This window comes from Podarcis tiliguerta (genome assembly GCF_965153285.1).
Source record: "Podarcis tiliguerta genome assembly, chromosome: 3".
In the NCBI taxonomy this organism is placed as follows: Eukaryota; Metazoa; Chordata; class Lepidosauria; order Squamata; family Lacertidae; genus Podarcis; species Podarcis tiliguerta.
The window spans coordinates 48,721,759-48,738,109 of record NC_139536.1 but is presented as its reverse complement, the minus strand read 5'-3'; the positions used below and the strand labels follow the sequence as shown (position 1 = coordinate 48,738,109).

General features: G+C 38.9%; 1 protein-coding gene across 50 annotated transcripts in view; it reads left to right on the top strand.

The window, feature by feature from the left end:
* The window catches only part of AFDN (afadin, adherens junction formation factor), an 88,256-nt gene that overhangs the window by 47,195 nt on the left and 24,710 nt on the right, over window positions 1–16,351 (top strand). For 32 of the 50 annotated variants that reach the window (XM_083434000.1, XM_083433970.1, XM_083433998.1 and 29 more), the window contains 10 exons: window positions 1,732–1,793; window positions 3,153–3,358; window positions 6,380–6,400; window positions 7,148–7,293; window positions 8,568–8,662; window positions 9,777–10,042; window positions 10,447–10,590; window positions 11,638–11,836; window positions 12,226–12,329; window positions 12,628–12,714. In XM_083434000.1, coding sequence (XP_083290126.1) covers window positions 1,732–1,793; window positions 3,153–3,358; window positions 6,380–6,400; window positions 7,148–7,293; window positions 8,568–8,662; window positions 9,777–10,042; window positions 10,447–10,590; window positions 11,638–11,836; window positions 12,226–12,329; window positions 12,628–12,714 — 1,330 coding nt within the window. The remainder of the gene's footprint in view (window positions 1–1,731; window positions 1,794–3,152; window positions 3,359–6,379; window positions 6,401–7,147; window positions 7,294–8,567; window positions 8,663–9,776; window positions 10,043–10,446; window positions 10,591–11,637; window positions 11,837–12,225; window positions 12,330–12,627; window positions 12,715–16,351) is intronic. The other 18 variants (XM_083434005.1, XM_083434001.1, XM_083433973.1 and 15 more) reach the window with 1 other exon arrangement.

Below are 16,351 nucleotides of genomic sequence, written 5' to 3'. Positions count from 1 at the left end.
TACCAAAAGAGCATGAAAATATGTATAAATATTAGGCTGTCTGGTAAATCTTTAGACGCAGGTGTGGTAATAGGACACTGCAACTTTTCAGAAACAAGTGGGCCTTTTGCATTATTTGGATTGGGGAAAGCCTTTGCACTTTCAGAACTACATTTGCCATTGATAGCATTACATGTTTTGAATAATGTACTGTATTAGGTTTCAAACCACTTCAGGAATTCCTCATGTAAAAGAGATAGCAAGACATGAATCACAATTTCATAGTCCTGCCAATAGTCGTGATTCAGATTGTATTCAAGTTTACTGTGAAATCTGTCTGAGCTAAGGCAGTCATTATATTGCTTTAAAAGTGGGGGGTGGGGAGTTGTGCAACTCAGACATATATTTAAGTGTAACTGGCAGCAGAATAGCTGGGGAAGCCATTGCCATATTAAATTATGGTCAAAAGAGGGAATGAAGGCAGATCTAATTAAATGTTCCCAAGTACAAATTTAACTGAGTTGAAAGAGGTTAGTGAGCAGAGACCATGATGATAAACGACTTGCTGCATCTATTTTCAAATGGGCATTTTCAGGTTGTCAGTTTCTTATGCAATGTCAAGAGAAATATATGCTTATTTCTGATTTAAACTCAGTACATATTTTGAAATGGCTGGCAATAGGCTTGTGTTAGTGGAGAAAATGGGGCAACCTTTACTGGTAATGGAAAAGTATGACCACATAAGGTTTCAAGTTTCAGGGTAGTACTTTTGGATTGATTTTTTTAAAATAGTAATGTTTATTAGTTTTCAATTACAAATCAATAATAGCCTCATTGTAACAATACCAATTTATAATACAATTATTACCAATCATTTGAATGCTGAATTATATAATTTAGATAAAGTTGCTTCCCGCATGTTTGGATTGATGGCTTGATTATTTACTTTATTTCTGTGTTCCAAAATCTTATTAATCTCCATGACATTCCAGTCATCATAATAATCCCTTATACAGCAACTGCAATATTAATAACTTCTGTTCATGTGGAGCTGTTCGATTGATTTGAAAAAATGGCTTGCCCTCCAGTCAGTAGGCCATAGTAAATGTCACTTCCGTAATAGACACATACTTCATCTTGTAACCAGAGACTCTCTGGTTTACACATTTGAAAGTGATAACGGGCTGCTTAAAGTATAAAACCATAGTTAATTTTCCCTGTCACTTTATGTCACATTAGTTCACATATTAAGCTGTTAGTCATTCATTAAGTGACCTACTTGCATATGACCCAGCCTTCCAGGTCTCATAAAAACATAGTTTTTGAAATGGTTGTATCTATTACATTGTAGTAGCACCTGTGGATTTAGTGTGGTGCTAGTAAGCTAACCTCTCGTTCTTCTTTTATGTAGCCTCAAGCAGGGGTCTGTGTGTGTAACATGAGCTGTTTACAGCAGCTGACAGGCTGCCTTGTGCACTGCAAATTCATTAAAATTTCATATTCATCTATAATGCAGACCTTCAGTTCATGATCTATCTTGTTAATGATCAAGTAGAACTTGAGAGTGAATCTAACAAGAAGAGGGGAGAATCAATATCCCACCCCCCAGTACTGTATTTTTCAGTTCATGTGAACAAAAATGGTGTATAAAGTCCCAGAAGCAAAGCCTTTGGAAAAGTCTGTATCTTTTGATAGTGGAATTAATTTTCACTCTTTAAACTGGACTTTTAAAGATCTGCTTTCTGTCTGTAGACCTCAGGACGCACATGGACTTGAATTGATATTACCTGCAAGCATTGAATTCAGGGAAAGCTGTAAGTATTAACATTTCAAACAATATCTGGTTAGGTGTGACATTTTTTTATTAACAATTTTTATTTCATTCTTATAGATAACTTCAAATATGCAAGCAGTTCGAAAAGTTACAGTGGTCACATTTTCCCCTCAGTCCCAGTCATACTCCTTACAAAAGCCAGTGAAATGCTACAAAGTGTAATAGTTGTTAAAGGATATAGCTATCAATCCTATGCCTTTCCCATGGGACCACAAAGTAGAAGTAAGAGATGAAGGCAGAAATAGAAGCAGCTCTCGCGCTAAATAAAGGCACTGGTTTTATCAAGAATTTTAAACTACTTTGGAAGTTTAACTACTTAGGTTTTACTAAGTAAACTTGTAAACTACTTAGGTTTTACTAAAATCACCCGGTATATAAATTTTGTTGAAAATAATAATTTAAAAAATTAAGAGAAAAAAATCCTGAAGTTGCAAATTTGCAGAGCCATTTGTTGGAAGGTTTGAAGGTTTATGTACCTTCAAAATATTTCTACACCCCTCCCCCAAAGGTTACAAGAATCACTCCCAGGTATTTTTCTTAGTTCAGATAAGTCACACTTTCTTTGGCATAAAGACCTCAACCTATTAAAAAGTTAGCCTGATGTAAATCAATATACTGTAGTGGTCCATTTTCTTCAGTGGCCTGCTCTGCCAATTACAGCAACATCTGGCCACTCTACACTTTGCAGTAGGCCAGTGTGTTCTATATGGACTGCCCTGCAAGACAATTTAAGATATCCAACTGGTCCAAAATATAGCATCCAGATTACTGGTTGGGGTTCATATAACCCCTGTTTTGAAATAGCTGCACTAGTTGCCAGTTTGTTTCCAAACCCAATTCAAGGTGTTCACATCGCAGTTTAAAGCAATAAACAACTTAGGCCCCAAGTATCTGAAAAACCATCTCCAGAGGTCTTTGGATATGCAGAGAGAGCTCTCAGAACTTCTTGCTACCCTTAGAAATGGAGGGTATGATGTCCCGGGAGAGTGCTTTCTCTGTAGCAGCCCCTGAATTGTGGACCTTCCTCCCCACAGAAATGTGTCCAGCATCTTCCTTGTACGCCTTTTGCTATATGTTGAAGATGTACCTCTTTACCTTGGCCTTTGACAGTTAAGGTATTTTGTACTGAGGGACCAACCTCTTTTGCTGAATCTCTATTGTTCTGTTCCACTTGGAACAGTTTTATGTGTTTTATAATTGAAATGGTTTAAGCTATTTATATAATTGTATATTCTGTGACCCATCCTGGGACTTGGTGGTGAAGGGCACGGAATAAACCTTGCTTATAAATAGAACAAGTTACGAATTCATCTGATCTTGGTTTATCTTGTTTTTACAGCTGAAGATTCCTTTTTGTCTGCCATTATAAATTACACCAACAGCTCAACAGTTCATTTTAAGCTGTCTCCTACATACGTTTTGTATATGGCATGTCGGTATGTATTGTCAAGCCAGTACAGACCTGACATCAGTCCTGCTGAACGTACTCACAAAGTCATTGCAATAGTCAACAAGATGGTGAGCATGATGGAAGGAGTTATACAGGTGAGCTGCAGTGTCAAGAGAATTTCTGTGAATACGTTTTCATAGCTTAACTTTTTTTTTAATTACAAAAAATACTTCGCTTTTAGTAGGATTGTTTAACTTGATAGCTGTGGCTGCAGTCACATAGCCAATATGATAATGGATATCACAGGGCAGTTTATAAATACCACACAAAATGATTTCCATTTCAGTGTAAAACAAACAAACAAAAAACTAATCAAGGTCCTCTAAAACAAAAATAAGACCAGTAACAGGATTCTCTTACATATAGATCTTTATGTCAGATATTGAACAAGAGATTCAGATAATCGTGGTTTTAGAAAACTAGAAAGCACCTGTATTTAAGCATTTTAATTGGCATTTAGCTAGGTTCTACTCAGAGTAAATTAATAAACCTTAGTCTTTTCCATTAACTTCCACTGGTTTACTCTTGAGTAGGACTAGTGTTGTATACCAACGTTTAGGTTTCATTTGTTGCCTAAGTCCATTAATTTCAATAGGTTTAATCTGAGGAGGACTCAGATTGGGTAACACTCTTTGCCAGCATGGGTCTCGAGCTCAAAATTTGGTTCCATGCTGTTGTCTACAGGAGGGGTGCTTTCAGGTAGTGGTGGACTACAACTCCAGTCATCCCTGACCACCATACATACAGGCTAGAGTTGGAGTACAGCAACATTTGGAAGGCCCCACATTGGCTACACCTCGTTTTTATGTGTTGAATCCAGAATTCTCATGGGTGCTCTGTTGGAGGAAGACACCTTTGATGGAATCCTCCTTCCCCTTGCAGCCTTGTGTATGCCTTGTAAACTACTGTGAAGAGTTAAGAAAACCTCAGTGTGGGAAGTGGCATGTGGATTGCAGGGGAGGCTCCTCTGGTTCACAATTACTTTAAGGACAGAAAGAGTTTTGAACATGGAGGGGGACCTGGATCCAACCCATTGTCTCCTGAATGATTGGAAGTAATTATATTTAAAAGAAATTCAGGCTTTCAATTGCAGATAGCTTGCTCGTCACTCAGTTTTTATTTTTGGTACACGTGGGGCCAAAGTGAGCAGCAGCAGCAGCAGCATCACTCAGGGTTTTTATTTTTTAGTTTTTTGTGTCCAAGATTTCATTTTTCAATTAAAACATACTTGTCTGTGAAAGCAATTCATTTATTATGGCTCCACTTGTATTTTCCTTTAAATGGTCCTATTTCTGTCTTCACCTGTCTCCCTGTTACGTTAGTAGTGCTATAGATTTGGAAGGCAGTTCTGCCTGTCCTACACTCTGAATAATATGGAGATCTATCCCATTGAAGCCAGTAGAACCTTCCTGGCAGCAGTAGTGATTGAGGGTTGTAAGGGGCGGTAGCAGTACCTTCCTCCTGGTGGTTGTCTTGTGCACTGGTATGCGGCAGGGCAGTGGTGAGGTCAGGGGAGCTCTGGGTTGGTGTCATCAGCATCTCACAGGTGCGTGTACCTACAAGACACTGATGTCAACCTGGAATGCCCTCAGTCCATCCCTGTTGTGAGCTCACTGCTGCTGGGAGGTAGGATTCCCTCGTCCAAGCAACATGCTACTGCTGCCTCCTGGCACTAGGCTATCACTCTTCCAGAAAGTGTATTGTGCCACACCATGCATTTTGAGACAGACAATTCCACACCTTCCTTTACAAGATTGTAGCATCTAGGTTTCTTGGAATGGCAGTCCCTACCATCATTTAGCAATTTTGAGTGCATATCTACAAATCTCACAGTAGATTGTGGAATAGTTTGTGATAGATTGAATGTTATCAGTTTGGCTTTGATTGCAAAAATCTGATCAGCCCTTTATTTAACCGAAATGTAATACAAAATGTAATTATTTTTAAATGCAAAAATATACACCTATCATATTCCCTTTGGCCTCTGTTAAATTTAGGCTGTAATTCTATATTCCTACAGGGGAGTATATTCCTGTATATTCCTACAGGATTGCACTGTATAGTTTTCAAACTGATCGTTGCATGCAAATTCTATAGTTTCCATGGAGCTTGAGCCAAACTTTTATTATAGTTATGTTTATGCTTCCCTTCAATCTTATTTCCAGGGTGGTAGGCAAGAAAGTCAAATGTAAATCCATTCTTAAATATAAAGTACAGTTATACCTCTACTTATGTATCCCTCTGGATACAGAATCTTCGGGTTATGGTTACAGCAAACCCAGAAGTGTATACTTGCATGTTTTGCCACATGCGCAGAAGTGTTTCTCTATTTATGTAATTTTGGGGGTTTAAATAGACCCCCCTGAACGAATTAAGTTCATATTCGGAGGGTCCACTGTAAAATAGAAGGAAGAACTTTAGAATTTCAATTAATCACTGGAGTTCTGTTTGCAGAGACCCTCCTAGATAGTAATTCAAGTAATTAGATTCAAAGCATTTTTAAACTAAGCTATTGTACAAGCAGTATCTATCTCAGTGAAAATCCAGAAAAGGCAGCCAATTTTACAGGTTTTTGTGGATGATGTAATCAAACACATATTGAGGGTGTACATATGTCCAAACGTAGAAAGGAAATTCATGATACAACACTCTATGAGAATCCATTAAGAAGCACTGTAAGATTATTTAACAAATTTTGTAAAAAGAGTGTAGTATCAGATGGATTAATTGCCACTGCACAAATTGTAGTGGCGAAATTACTGGAAATAAAACACTCACAACCACAGAAGAGTGCTCTTAAACTGGCATTTCTACTAGTTCGTTTAATATATGAAAACTGAATTGAACTGGCTACAGTGCTACATGTCTGGCAGTCTGGTGTAAAGCTGCCTTCTCGTGGAAAGGAAAGGCTCTGGTGTCTTCTGTGGAGCAGATCTCCATGTTACTCTTCGCAGGATTGCGCAAAGTTTTCTCAGTTGTATCACATCTGGTGGTGAAATGTTTTAATGTGCCTGAGCATAAGTCTTGTGCCTTCATATTTAGTGTTTGATTTCGAAAACTACCATGAATGTTCACAAGTTTCTTTCTTCTGTTTGATTTCCTTCGTTTTTCTCCAGGAGGTAGACCAGGTTGATCAGGTAGGATATATTGCTGGGAACTGATCCTAGCTGTGTTGGCTTAGCTCAGTTTCTCATGCTGCTTCCATGTAAAAATACAATATTTCTACAGCTGGATTGAACAGTTCATAACCCTCATTCAGCAGCTGGAACATGCAGTACTAAAATCCTTTTTTGACTGCGCAGCCTATCAGCATTCCATAATTTCTGCTTAACGCACTTCAGTATGGAGACATAATGACAAAAATTCTTTTTCTTCCCTTTTTTTTGTTTTGTCTGTGGTTCTGTTCTTTGGATCTCATCTGAGGTTGCCTGGCCTAGCATTTGTGGTCGGGAAATGGTGAGATAGATCAGTACTCGATACTGAGTTGCTTGGTGTCAAAGCCAGTGGCTAGCAGTATCTGGGTGACAATGGGCATTAGTCAACATGTGCTTGCGCACATACAGATTACCAGATAATGCATACATCAAAGCTTTCCGCATTTCATGACAACATGCTAACTCCATTTCACAAATGGCATTTGGAATATTTAATAATTTATCATTAAAATATCACTTGTAATTTGAAGCAATTGCAAGATGTCCAGCATATATTACTTACAGTTTCATAGAAATTCTTTGCAAATATCTGGTAACTGAGTTATATTTGGTAATATGGAGGGGGTACTGGTCTATCTAAACAGAGCCTTTTGATAATGAATGCAAGCTGAATTGCCAGAGGAAGACTTCCTTTTGATGTTTACACGACTTTTTGAAAAATATTTTCAGAAACAGAAGAATATTGCAGGGTCACTTGCTTTCTGGATGGCAAATGCATCTGAGCTGCTAAACTTCATTAAGCAGGATCGAGAGCTTAGCCGAATCACCTTAGATGCACAAGATGTTTTGGCACACCTAGTTCAAATGGCTTTCAAGTAAGATAATTGGATTTCTGTATATAGTACGTTCATCAAGTTTTTCCTTATTCAGGAAAAGTTGTTGTTGTTGTTGTTTAGTCGTTCAGTCGTGTCCGACTCTTCGTGACCCCATGGACCAGAGCATGCCAGGCACTCCTGTCTTCCACTGCCACCCGCAGTTTGGTCAGATTCATGTTTGTAGCTTAAGGAAAAGTTATACATTCTTATTTCCAAATGCTTTTAAAAGCAGATATTGAGTGTTATCCAATGTAGTCATACCCAGAGTAAGCTCATTGAAATAGTGAACTTTGTTGCACTTATTTCAGTGGGTCTACTCAGAGTATAATTAATTGGCTATCACCAGTGTTTTCATTTTTAAAAAAATTAAAGTTGGTTAATTCATTTGTTTTATTATATCTGTTAGTTGCTCTATCTACTGGTGCATTGTGCATCTTATTATGCTCTAAGTGAGGAGCAGTTCATCCTTATACTTGGGCACAGTAAAAATTCTGAAGATTCTTTATTAGAGTTAATTTATATTAAGTGACATGTACAAGCGACCTGTGTAATTAGAAGTAAAAAAATAAACTCCTTTTGGTGTTATTTTTCCAGTTTCAAGCAATCTGCGTTGTGTAATAGAGCTAGTAGATTATATGTTAGGATTCCACTGGAATGGGGGGAAACTGTGACACCCCCCATCAAAACACACACACAACCACCCCCTTTTTCCTTAACAGTTTTGGGTTGAACCCGGAGGAAGTCACGGTGTAGTCCCACTGAAATCTGTGGGACAAGTAAGTCATCACTAGCTTAAGTCTCATTGTAACTTTTTCCAGTGTCAGTTGCAACAAAACAATAAAGTGCCATAAGATTGTTGTTTATCTCTGTTCTTCTCCTAACATCCCCTGGGTACAATTCCATAAAAATCATAAGTCAATTTCAAAATATAACAGGAATTGACTTGGCACAGTTTGGTATTTTTAATTCAGTATTAGTGCAGCAATATTTCTTAATGCCTCTGTTTCTTGGGAAATTGCTCAGGAAACTTGGTGAAGATAGTGAGGATGCAGTCCTAAGCACACTGAGGAGTAGGGCCTGGTAAACTCAGTGGGAAACTGAGATATGTGCAAGATTGTGCTAGTAGTTGAATTATTGACACTTAAGTAAACTCATTTTTTCCATGGCTGCAGGTTTTCATCAGCCTAATTTCTATGTTCATGAATCTAAATATTCTTTAAAGGGATGGACACCTTAATATTAATGTTTATACAAAATTTTGGGTTTTTTTTCAGATATTTGGTTCATTGTCTTCAGTCAGAGCTTAACAACTACATGCCTGCATTTCTTGATGATCCAGAAGAAAATAATCCTCAAAGGCCTAAAATAGGTTAGATCACTTTATGATATAATGTACTAATCATAAGGCCTACTGTCATGAGAGGAGCACGGTGGCAGACCTTATATATTGCAGGGAAATGCAATGTGTTTTTGCACGTACAATAAGACGTACTGTACTTTGTGAGGAGTTCCTCATCAGCAAGCTGCATGGCAGCCATTGACATCTAATCCACGTTTCCTGATATTGTATGTTAGAATGTAACCGTGTGTGTATTTGTGTGTAATAATACACTATTTGTGTGTAATAATGCATGACCCTTCCCACTTGGATAACTCCAGTAACTGCCCTAGGCAGTTTCTTTAAGCCATGTTCTGTGGCAGTGCCCAACAACAGAAATATAGTATTTGTGCTAAAGACATTACCAATGATGCATATCTATTGGACCCATTAACCATTTACAGTGGTACCTTGGTTGTCAAACTTAATCCGTTCTGGGAGTTCGTTCGAAAACCAAGGCGCGGCTTCCGATTGGCTTCAGGAGCTTCCTGCATTCAGTTAGAAGCCGCGTTGGATGTTTGGCTTCTGAAAAATGTTCACAAATGGGAACACTCACTTCCAGGTTTGCGGCGTTCGGGAGCTGATTTGTTCAGGAGCCAAGCCGTTTGACAGCCAAGGTACCACTGTATAAAAATTCTAGAAAAGAAAGGTGCAGACAGGTAATCTTGAATTTATTGTAAATTTTCTATATGCAGTCATGCTGCAAATAGGAAGAATGCTACTGCCCCTATGCTTAAGGGCTGGCTTGTCTGGAAGGAATCTGTGAAATAGCTGACATTATATAATACACAAATTATTATACCCATTCTTGAACCTAAAAACAAGTCTGTCCATCCTCACATTCTCTTAATTTATTGATGAAGATTGACATTACCTTTGTTTCTCCTTTTTCTTTGGTTTTCCTACGACAGTTGCTGCTTTTTACTCTCTGCATTGGGATTTTTTTTTTAAAAAAAGAGTACAAGTATTACTTCATTATGCAGATAAATACATCATTGTTATTTATGTCTTCCAGTCATAATGTAATATTTAACGCTGAGTAACTTAACAGAGTAGCTCAACCTGGAATGGATAGCTGAGTAAACTATTGTCTTTTTTCTTCTAGACGACGTCTTGCATACGCTGACTGGAGCCATGTCCCTGCTGCGGCGATGTAGAGTGAACGCCGCACTGACCATACAGCTCTTTTCCCAGCTGTTCCACTTTATCAACATGTGGCTTTTTAACCGATTGGTTACCGATCCAGATTCAGGATTGTGTTCACATTACTGGGGAGCCATCATCCGGCAGCAGCTGGGGCACATTGAAGCTTGGGCAGAAAAACAGGGCTTGGAGCTGGCTGCTGATTGTCATCTCAGTAGGATAGTACAAGTAGGTATTTGGTAGTAATAGGAAAAATAAGTGCTTTCTTGCATGATCTTGGAAGATTTTCCTCTACTAATTTAACAATGGAAATTCAGACTTAGCCACCTGTATGAAGTCTCATGAAACCAGTGTCTGCAAAGTAGGGTTTGGGGTGTTCAGTTGCTTAATTTCTTCAATGTGGTGTTCCTCAGAGAGGTCTGTTTTCTTGCCATACTGAGGAGAGCTGTTTTGTACCAACTGCCTTATTTTAAAAAAATGTATTTTCTGGTTTAACCTGTGCTAAGAATTTCAAACACAAAATGTGCACTCATTCAAGAGCAGGGTTCCACCCCCCAATTTGGTGTGTAGGGTCCACTGTCATGTTTCTTAAGAAAATAAAGGTGATTCTACTAATTGTGCTTCTTTTTCAGGCAACTACTTTACTTACTATGGATAAGTATTCACGTGAAGACATTCCAAATATCAACAGTACCTGCTTTAAACTCAATTCTCTACAACTGCATGCATTGCTACAAAATTATCATTGTGCCCCAGATGAGCCATTTATTCCAACAGTGAGTTAATCTTAACATTTACTTACTTACATACATACATACATACATACATAATTTCCCTATAAATTTTTATACAGTGAATGTTACGGAGTAGCGTATGAAAAAAATTATGCTAACTTTATGTAATAATAAAAAGTTTGAGACATCTGAACCCCATTTTTTAAACGGTGATAGTAATTCTTAGCTTGAGTAGCCTATTCCGTCTCACATGGAGAAGGAAGAAAATACAGGCACCCCCCATTTTTCATGGGGGTTGTGTTCCAGGTCATCATATATGACAGTGCTCTGCCCCATTACACCCCCTTTTTTGTCCATTTCCAGGTTGCCGCAATGCTCACATGCGCAGTCACATATCAACTGGATGCATGTAAATCTGCTTCATTGTTTTGAGTATCAACAGATAGCTTAATGATGCATTTTCAGTGCTCTTGGACTTATTTGTGTTTCCAATTTGGGGACACATTGCAGCATTCTATTTATGAAACTTTCTTATTTTTCTTAGGAATACATTGATGGAGTGGCTTGCTACAAGTCCTTGAATTGTAGGTGGGTGGGTGGGTGGTGAGAGCAAAAAAACTATTAGTGCTAAATAGTCAAACTGTAGGTTAAAAACCTAATGTCTCCCTTCATTATTTTTCCTGCTCTTCAAAATACAGATTTAATCAAATATGTAACATCCAGTATAAATCAGTTTCTTCCTATTGCAAAAATGAATGCCTGCAATTCTTGTTTTGGTATCAGTATAATAATCCCCTTTGTATTACTCGTTGATCACTAATGTTTAATATATTTCTAATAATTTGAAGAATTTCATTTAAAGGGCACCTGCGGGTGGGGTGGGATGAAACTAAAGTTAAAGCTCACAGCTACAGTTGAACGAAAGCTTTTGCCTGTTGTATCTGCTTCAGACAACATCAACCTAAACATATCACATACATCTTTCACATTTGCTTATTTGGGGTGGCTAAAGTATAAAATGATAACTTTATATTATTGGATTCTCATGTACAGCATTGTTAACTCTCTCTCTCTTCCCCGCCAAACTAGGAGTTAATAGAAAATGTTGTAGCAGTGGCAGAAAACACAGCAGATGAGCTGGCTCGAAGCGATGGTAGAGAAGTACAGTTAGAAGAGGACCCTGATCTACAGCTACCCTTTCTTCTGCCAGAAGATGGTTACTCGTGTGATGTTGTTAGAAACATCCCAAATGGGCTGCAAGAATTTTTAGATCCACTTTGCCAAAGAGGTTAGTACTAGGACAGAAAATGCTTCCTTTGCTGTAGTTCAGCTAAGAAAAAATCATTTTGTCTTTAGATGTTTGGAAATCTCTTCTTGCCAATATTTTTTATGCAGGTTTTCAGCAACTTTTGGTGTCGTGGAGATTTTATCTGGGCATCCCTTAAATCAAGAAAAGGAGTGTCTTCTTTCCAGATTTGTATTATCATGTGATGCACATTCCGTTTTGTCTCCTTCGTCTTTTAAAAGCACTTGTCACGTTGATGAGCAACACTGTTTTTAGTAATGAACCATTTGTATGCATGGTATTTGTTTTTTGTGGGCTCTCAAATTACCTAATATGAGACCTGGGAAAATACATTCAGTTATCCATTGTCTCCCCCACCCTACCCCTTCTAGGTTTCTGCAGATTGACACCTCATCCACGTTCACCAGGAACTTGGACAATATATTTTGAAGGTGCAGATTATGAAAGTCATCTATTGCAAGATAATGCTGACCTGGCAAGTACTTATCTTCTGGACATTATGGTAGAGGACATAAACTGTAGTTTAACCATATGCAATTTGTTATTTAGGGTGGCACTAGAGAGTTAAAATGCAGATGATTGGATTTACTATATTTTCCCTACAGCATAGCATATTAGTGCTTTACTTAAGCTATTCAAAGTGCTTCATTTTGCAACATAGAAGTAAGTTGTGAGCAGAATTACCTATAAGTGTATTAAAGTACCCAGAATGAATTCTTACTGCTGTGCTCAGTGTTGTGGAATAGAGTTTAATCTGTGCTTTGTTTCTGTAGGCTCATCCCTTAAGGAAGGAACCTGAGATAATCACTGTGACACTAAAGAAACAAAATGGGATGGGTCTGAGCATTGTGGCTGCTAAGGTATGAATATATAAATATACTAGAAAGCTCTGTCCTCCTGCTTCCTCCACTCACACCCCCCCGGCAAGGCACATTACTTACTGAATTGTCTGCCCTTTCAATATGTTTTGTAGCCCTTTTTTTACCTTCACCCCCATGCACATGCCTTCTCTCTGTAACCCTTCTCACACACAGACCACCCTCATCTTCCTCCACACTTTGCAACTACTAAGCACCCCTTTCACCTTCCACCCAATTTTGAAGTCAATATTTCCTCCTGTTTTGCAGCCCCTTTAGTGCCCTCACTTTCATATTCACTCCTATTTTCGTACCCCCCCCCCCCACTTCTGCAGATAAATGTTACTGTACTTTTAAGAATAGAATTTTGAAGACTGTCAGCTGGTTCAGTTAGGGATGGTTAAGTGATGGATGTTGTACATATATGGTGTTTGCTTGTTAATAAAATACTTGTACAGTACTAAATTACTGCATTGAATCTGTACACACATGGTACCAGGAGTGAAGTAATATTTGAGGGCTCCTTTATCTCATACATGAGGTAGCTGAGGAAAGAAAGAGGGAGACAACAATGGAGAGACGTAGGGGGGGGGGGGGATGGTGATTTAAAACAAGCCTTGAGTACTGTAAGAAGGCCTTGAGTACTGTAAGAAGGGAGTTGAGAAAGGTTTTGTTGTGGTAGCTTTTTCATGTTGACCTCTGTGTTGTATCCATTTCCATTTATTTCTCCTTGTTTTTCCCCCCAATCCTCAGTGTTCCTCCCTTCAGATATCCCCCATTGTCTTAAACTATCCCTTTCCCCCCTCCCAGTGTCCCTCTCTTCTCGTTTTGGTTTTGTCCACGATAGCCATAAAGTGAGTAACTGAACTGCATCTCATCCTATTGACTGAGGTGTGGGGAGTGAACAGGCAGCAGAGAGGCTCACCCTGATGACTTTTCATTCTAATGTGAATTATTGTTCCACCAGTTTCCAACCACCAGATGGTGCACTGTACCAGTATTGTAAAGCTGCCACATATTTAACAAATTTAAAGAGCTAGTTGGTAGGTGGCAGTGTTCTAAAACAGCATTTATATTTCAGAGAAGAAATTTTAAGATCTGTACTGTTGAATTCAATAATGATCTTGCATCATTTAAGCCAGAAGCAAGTCATTCACTTTGGTGTTCTGCTATTAAGATACAAATGAACAGCTTGCTATGTCAGCACTGACCACTGTCATAAGTGGCATTGCCTAGTTTGAAAGAGTCTCTGGCAGGAATACAGGTGTAGCAACCTTCCCCGCCCCCTTCTCCAGTCATAATTCATCTTGAAAAGAATTAAACCTATTGAAGCTAGGTGGTTGCAAGAGGGAAATGACAATTTTTAATAGGACTAATCTGTGACCTCAGTGGTGGTATTTCAGAGTCTCTTTAAATGTATAGCATTTTTTACTATTAAGGACATGGTGCTTCTTGTTTCCAAAGTATTGTATCTTTGCTTGGTTGCAGAAGGGAAGAAAGAACTGGCTCTTCTGAGTGGTTTATATGTATTGAGTATAAAAGAATGAGAGTGATCATCATAGCTTTATTATTAATTGTATTTCAGAAGATGTGCAAACATCTGGCAGTTTTTAATTGATGACTACTTCAGACTATTCTTATGGCTCACCTTTAGTGATATTTTTGCTGATTGATTCATTTTTACTTAGGACATGGTTAGTTACCCGAGAGTATGAATGTGGGCAGGGCTGTTTCTGGCAGGTGCAAGACACAGGGCAAATATGCACACTAGGAATCTCTAGAGAGGAGACTTTCAATTTTTTAAGGGCTCTGGACAGATTTAGATTTTTGAGCAAGTGCTCATCACACCCTCTGGCCACTTCTTTTCTGCCTTCCCTGAATCAGAAAATCACACAATCTATCTCTCCGGGGAGAGAGAGAGAGAGAGAAAGTGCATGCACACACTTCACTTTTTCAATGAATCTCTGTAAAAGTCATATTCAGTAGAAGAACACTTAGAGTAGAAAGAGGAAGTGAGAAAATACACCATTTTTCTAACTTTCTCCTTTGGCTCTGTATACTTTTCAAGGGAGAAAAAGAAAATCCACCTCATGGTGAAAGGGTTGCTGAATGGGAGGAAGGCCTCAGAGGCTTGGTGAACCCTAGGGGAAGCCCTCAAGGACACCACTGTGCCCATGGTCATAATTCTGGCAACCTCCACTCAAGCGTTCCCTTTGGGTGTTCATGGTTGCTACCACTGCCACTCCCATGCCTCTTCCTCACCTCAGCTCCCAAACTGCTTTTCCATTTTAACACAGCATCAGTGCTGGTGCACTTTTCTCCCCTTTATCTGAAGAAAGAGTTGCTTCCTCAGAAGCTAAGCAATCAGCCTAAGGTGGTCCGGGAAAGGGACTGTGTTGGTCATGTGCGTGGCCTCCCAAAGGATTGAGTAACAGAGCAATTTGCTAGGGATGGTCCTGAATTCCTATGCATGTCCAAATTACACTCAGAAATTATCCCCAGTAGGGATGCGTTCTTAAACCTGCTTCCACATAAAGGTTGCATTCTCTGGATCCAGGCAAATAGAAAAGTTCTGGTCATCTCATCTGCAATGGAGAAAGCAAGAGCCCCAAATATAGACTTTTAAACTTGTATGAGTTTCAGCTTCACATTATTAATGATTTTCATTTTTTTGAGGTGATAAAATCTTATATTGTTGCTGTTAACATCTTATGGTGTTGTGAAATAGCCAGTTGTCTTATTAGTGGTAGTCTGGCCTCTTGACTAGTGTGCTGGCTTGACAGATCCCTGGAGCCATGATCCAGAATTAGTTCTAGGAACAGCCCGAGGTAAATCAGTATAAATTAGTTTCTAGAGGAATTTAGTGATGCCCTAGGAACTTCACATTATCTGATAGGCATGGTTCCAGAGGGCAAACAGAAACCATTCACCTATTGCCAAAAGATTGAGACTTCCAGTTCAAATCTTGTCTGTGTTTTCCAGGAGGTGTAGTAATAATCCTTCTAGCTGTTAGCATGTAGTTAGGAACATGAGCTGTTCTGTGTGATAGTAGCAGTGAGCTTAGCCACACTGGCTTGAAAAGGCAATAGCCACGTTTCCAGTACCGCATTAGGAACAGAATAAATTGCCTACCATTGATGTAATGGTTTCCAGTAGTGGCCTTGCTGATGCTTCATTTCTGTTGCAAGACTTTTCTATAGCAGGAGTACTTTTTTGGTGGTAGTGGCTGGATTGCTCGGGAGTCAGGGGGGCAGTAATACTAAGAGACTAAGGGCAGAATTTAGTGCTCTAAGCCTGAAAGATGTTTCGATGTTAAATGCTGCCTGACTTCCAACCACACTGTGGTTACATTTTATGAAATCCAGATGATTTGGAAGCAGTGTGTGCATGCAGTTTACTTTAAAAATATATCACAGGGTGGGATGGGGAGTGAGGGGAGGGGTTAGCATACGACTTCTTCCCATCTGTGGGCCAGCACTTACTTCCTGTTTAATTTGGATTTTCTGTATCTTACTGAAAAGGCCGCCTTGATTTTTCTAGGCAGTGCCCATGGTTTAATAAAGCTCTTAATGATAAACTAAAGGCAGAGTAGCATAACTGATTGTGCAAAGAGTTGGAATATTGTATTGGTTGTAACTAG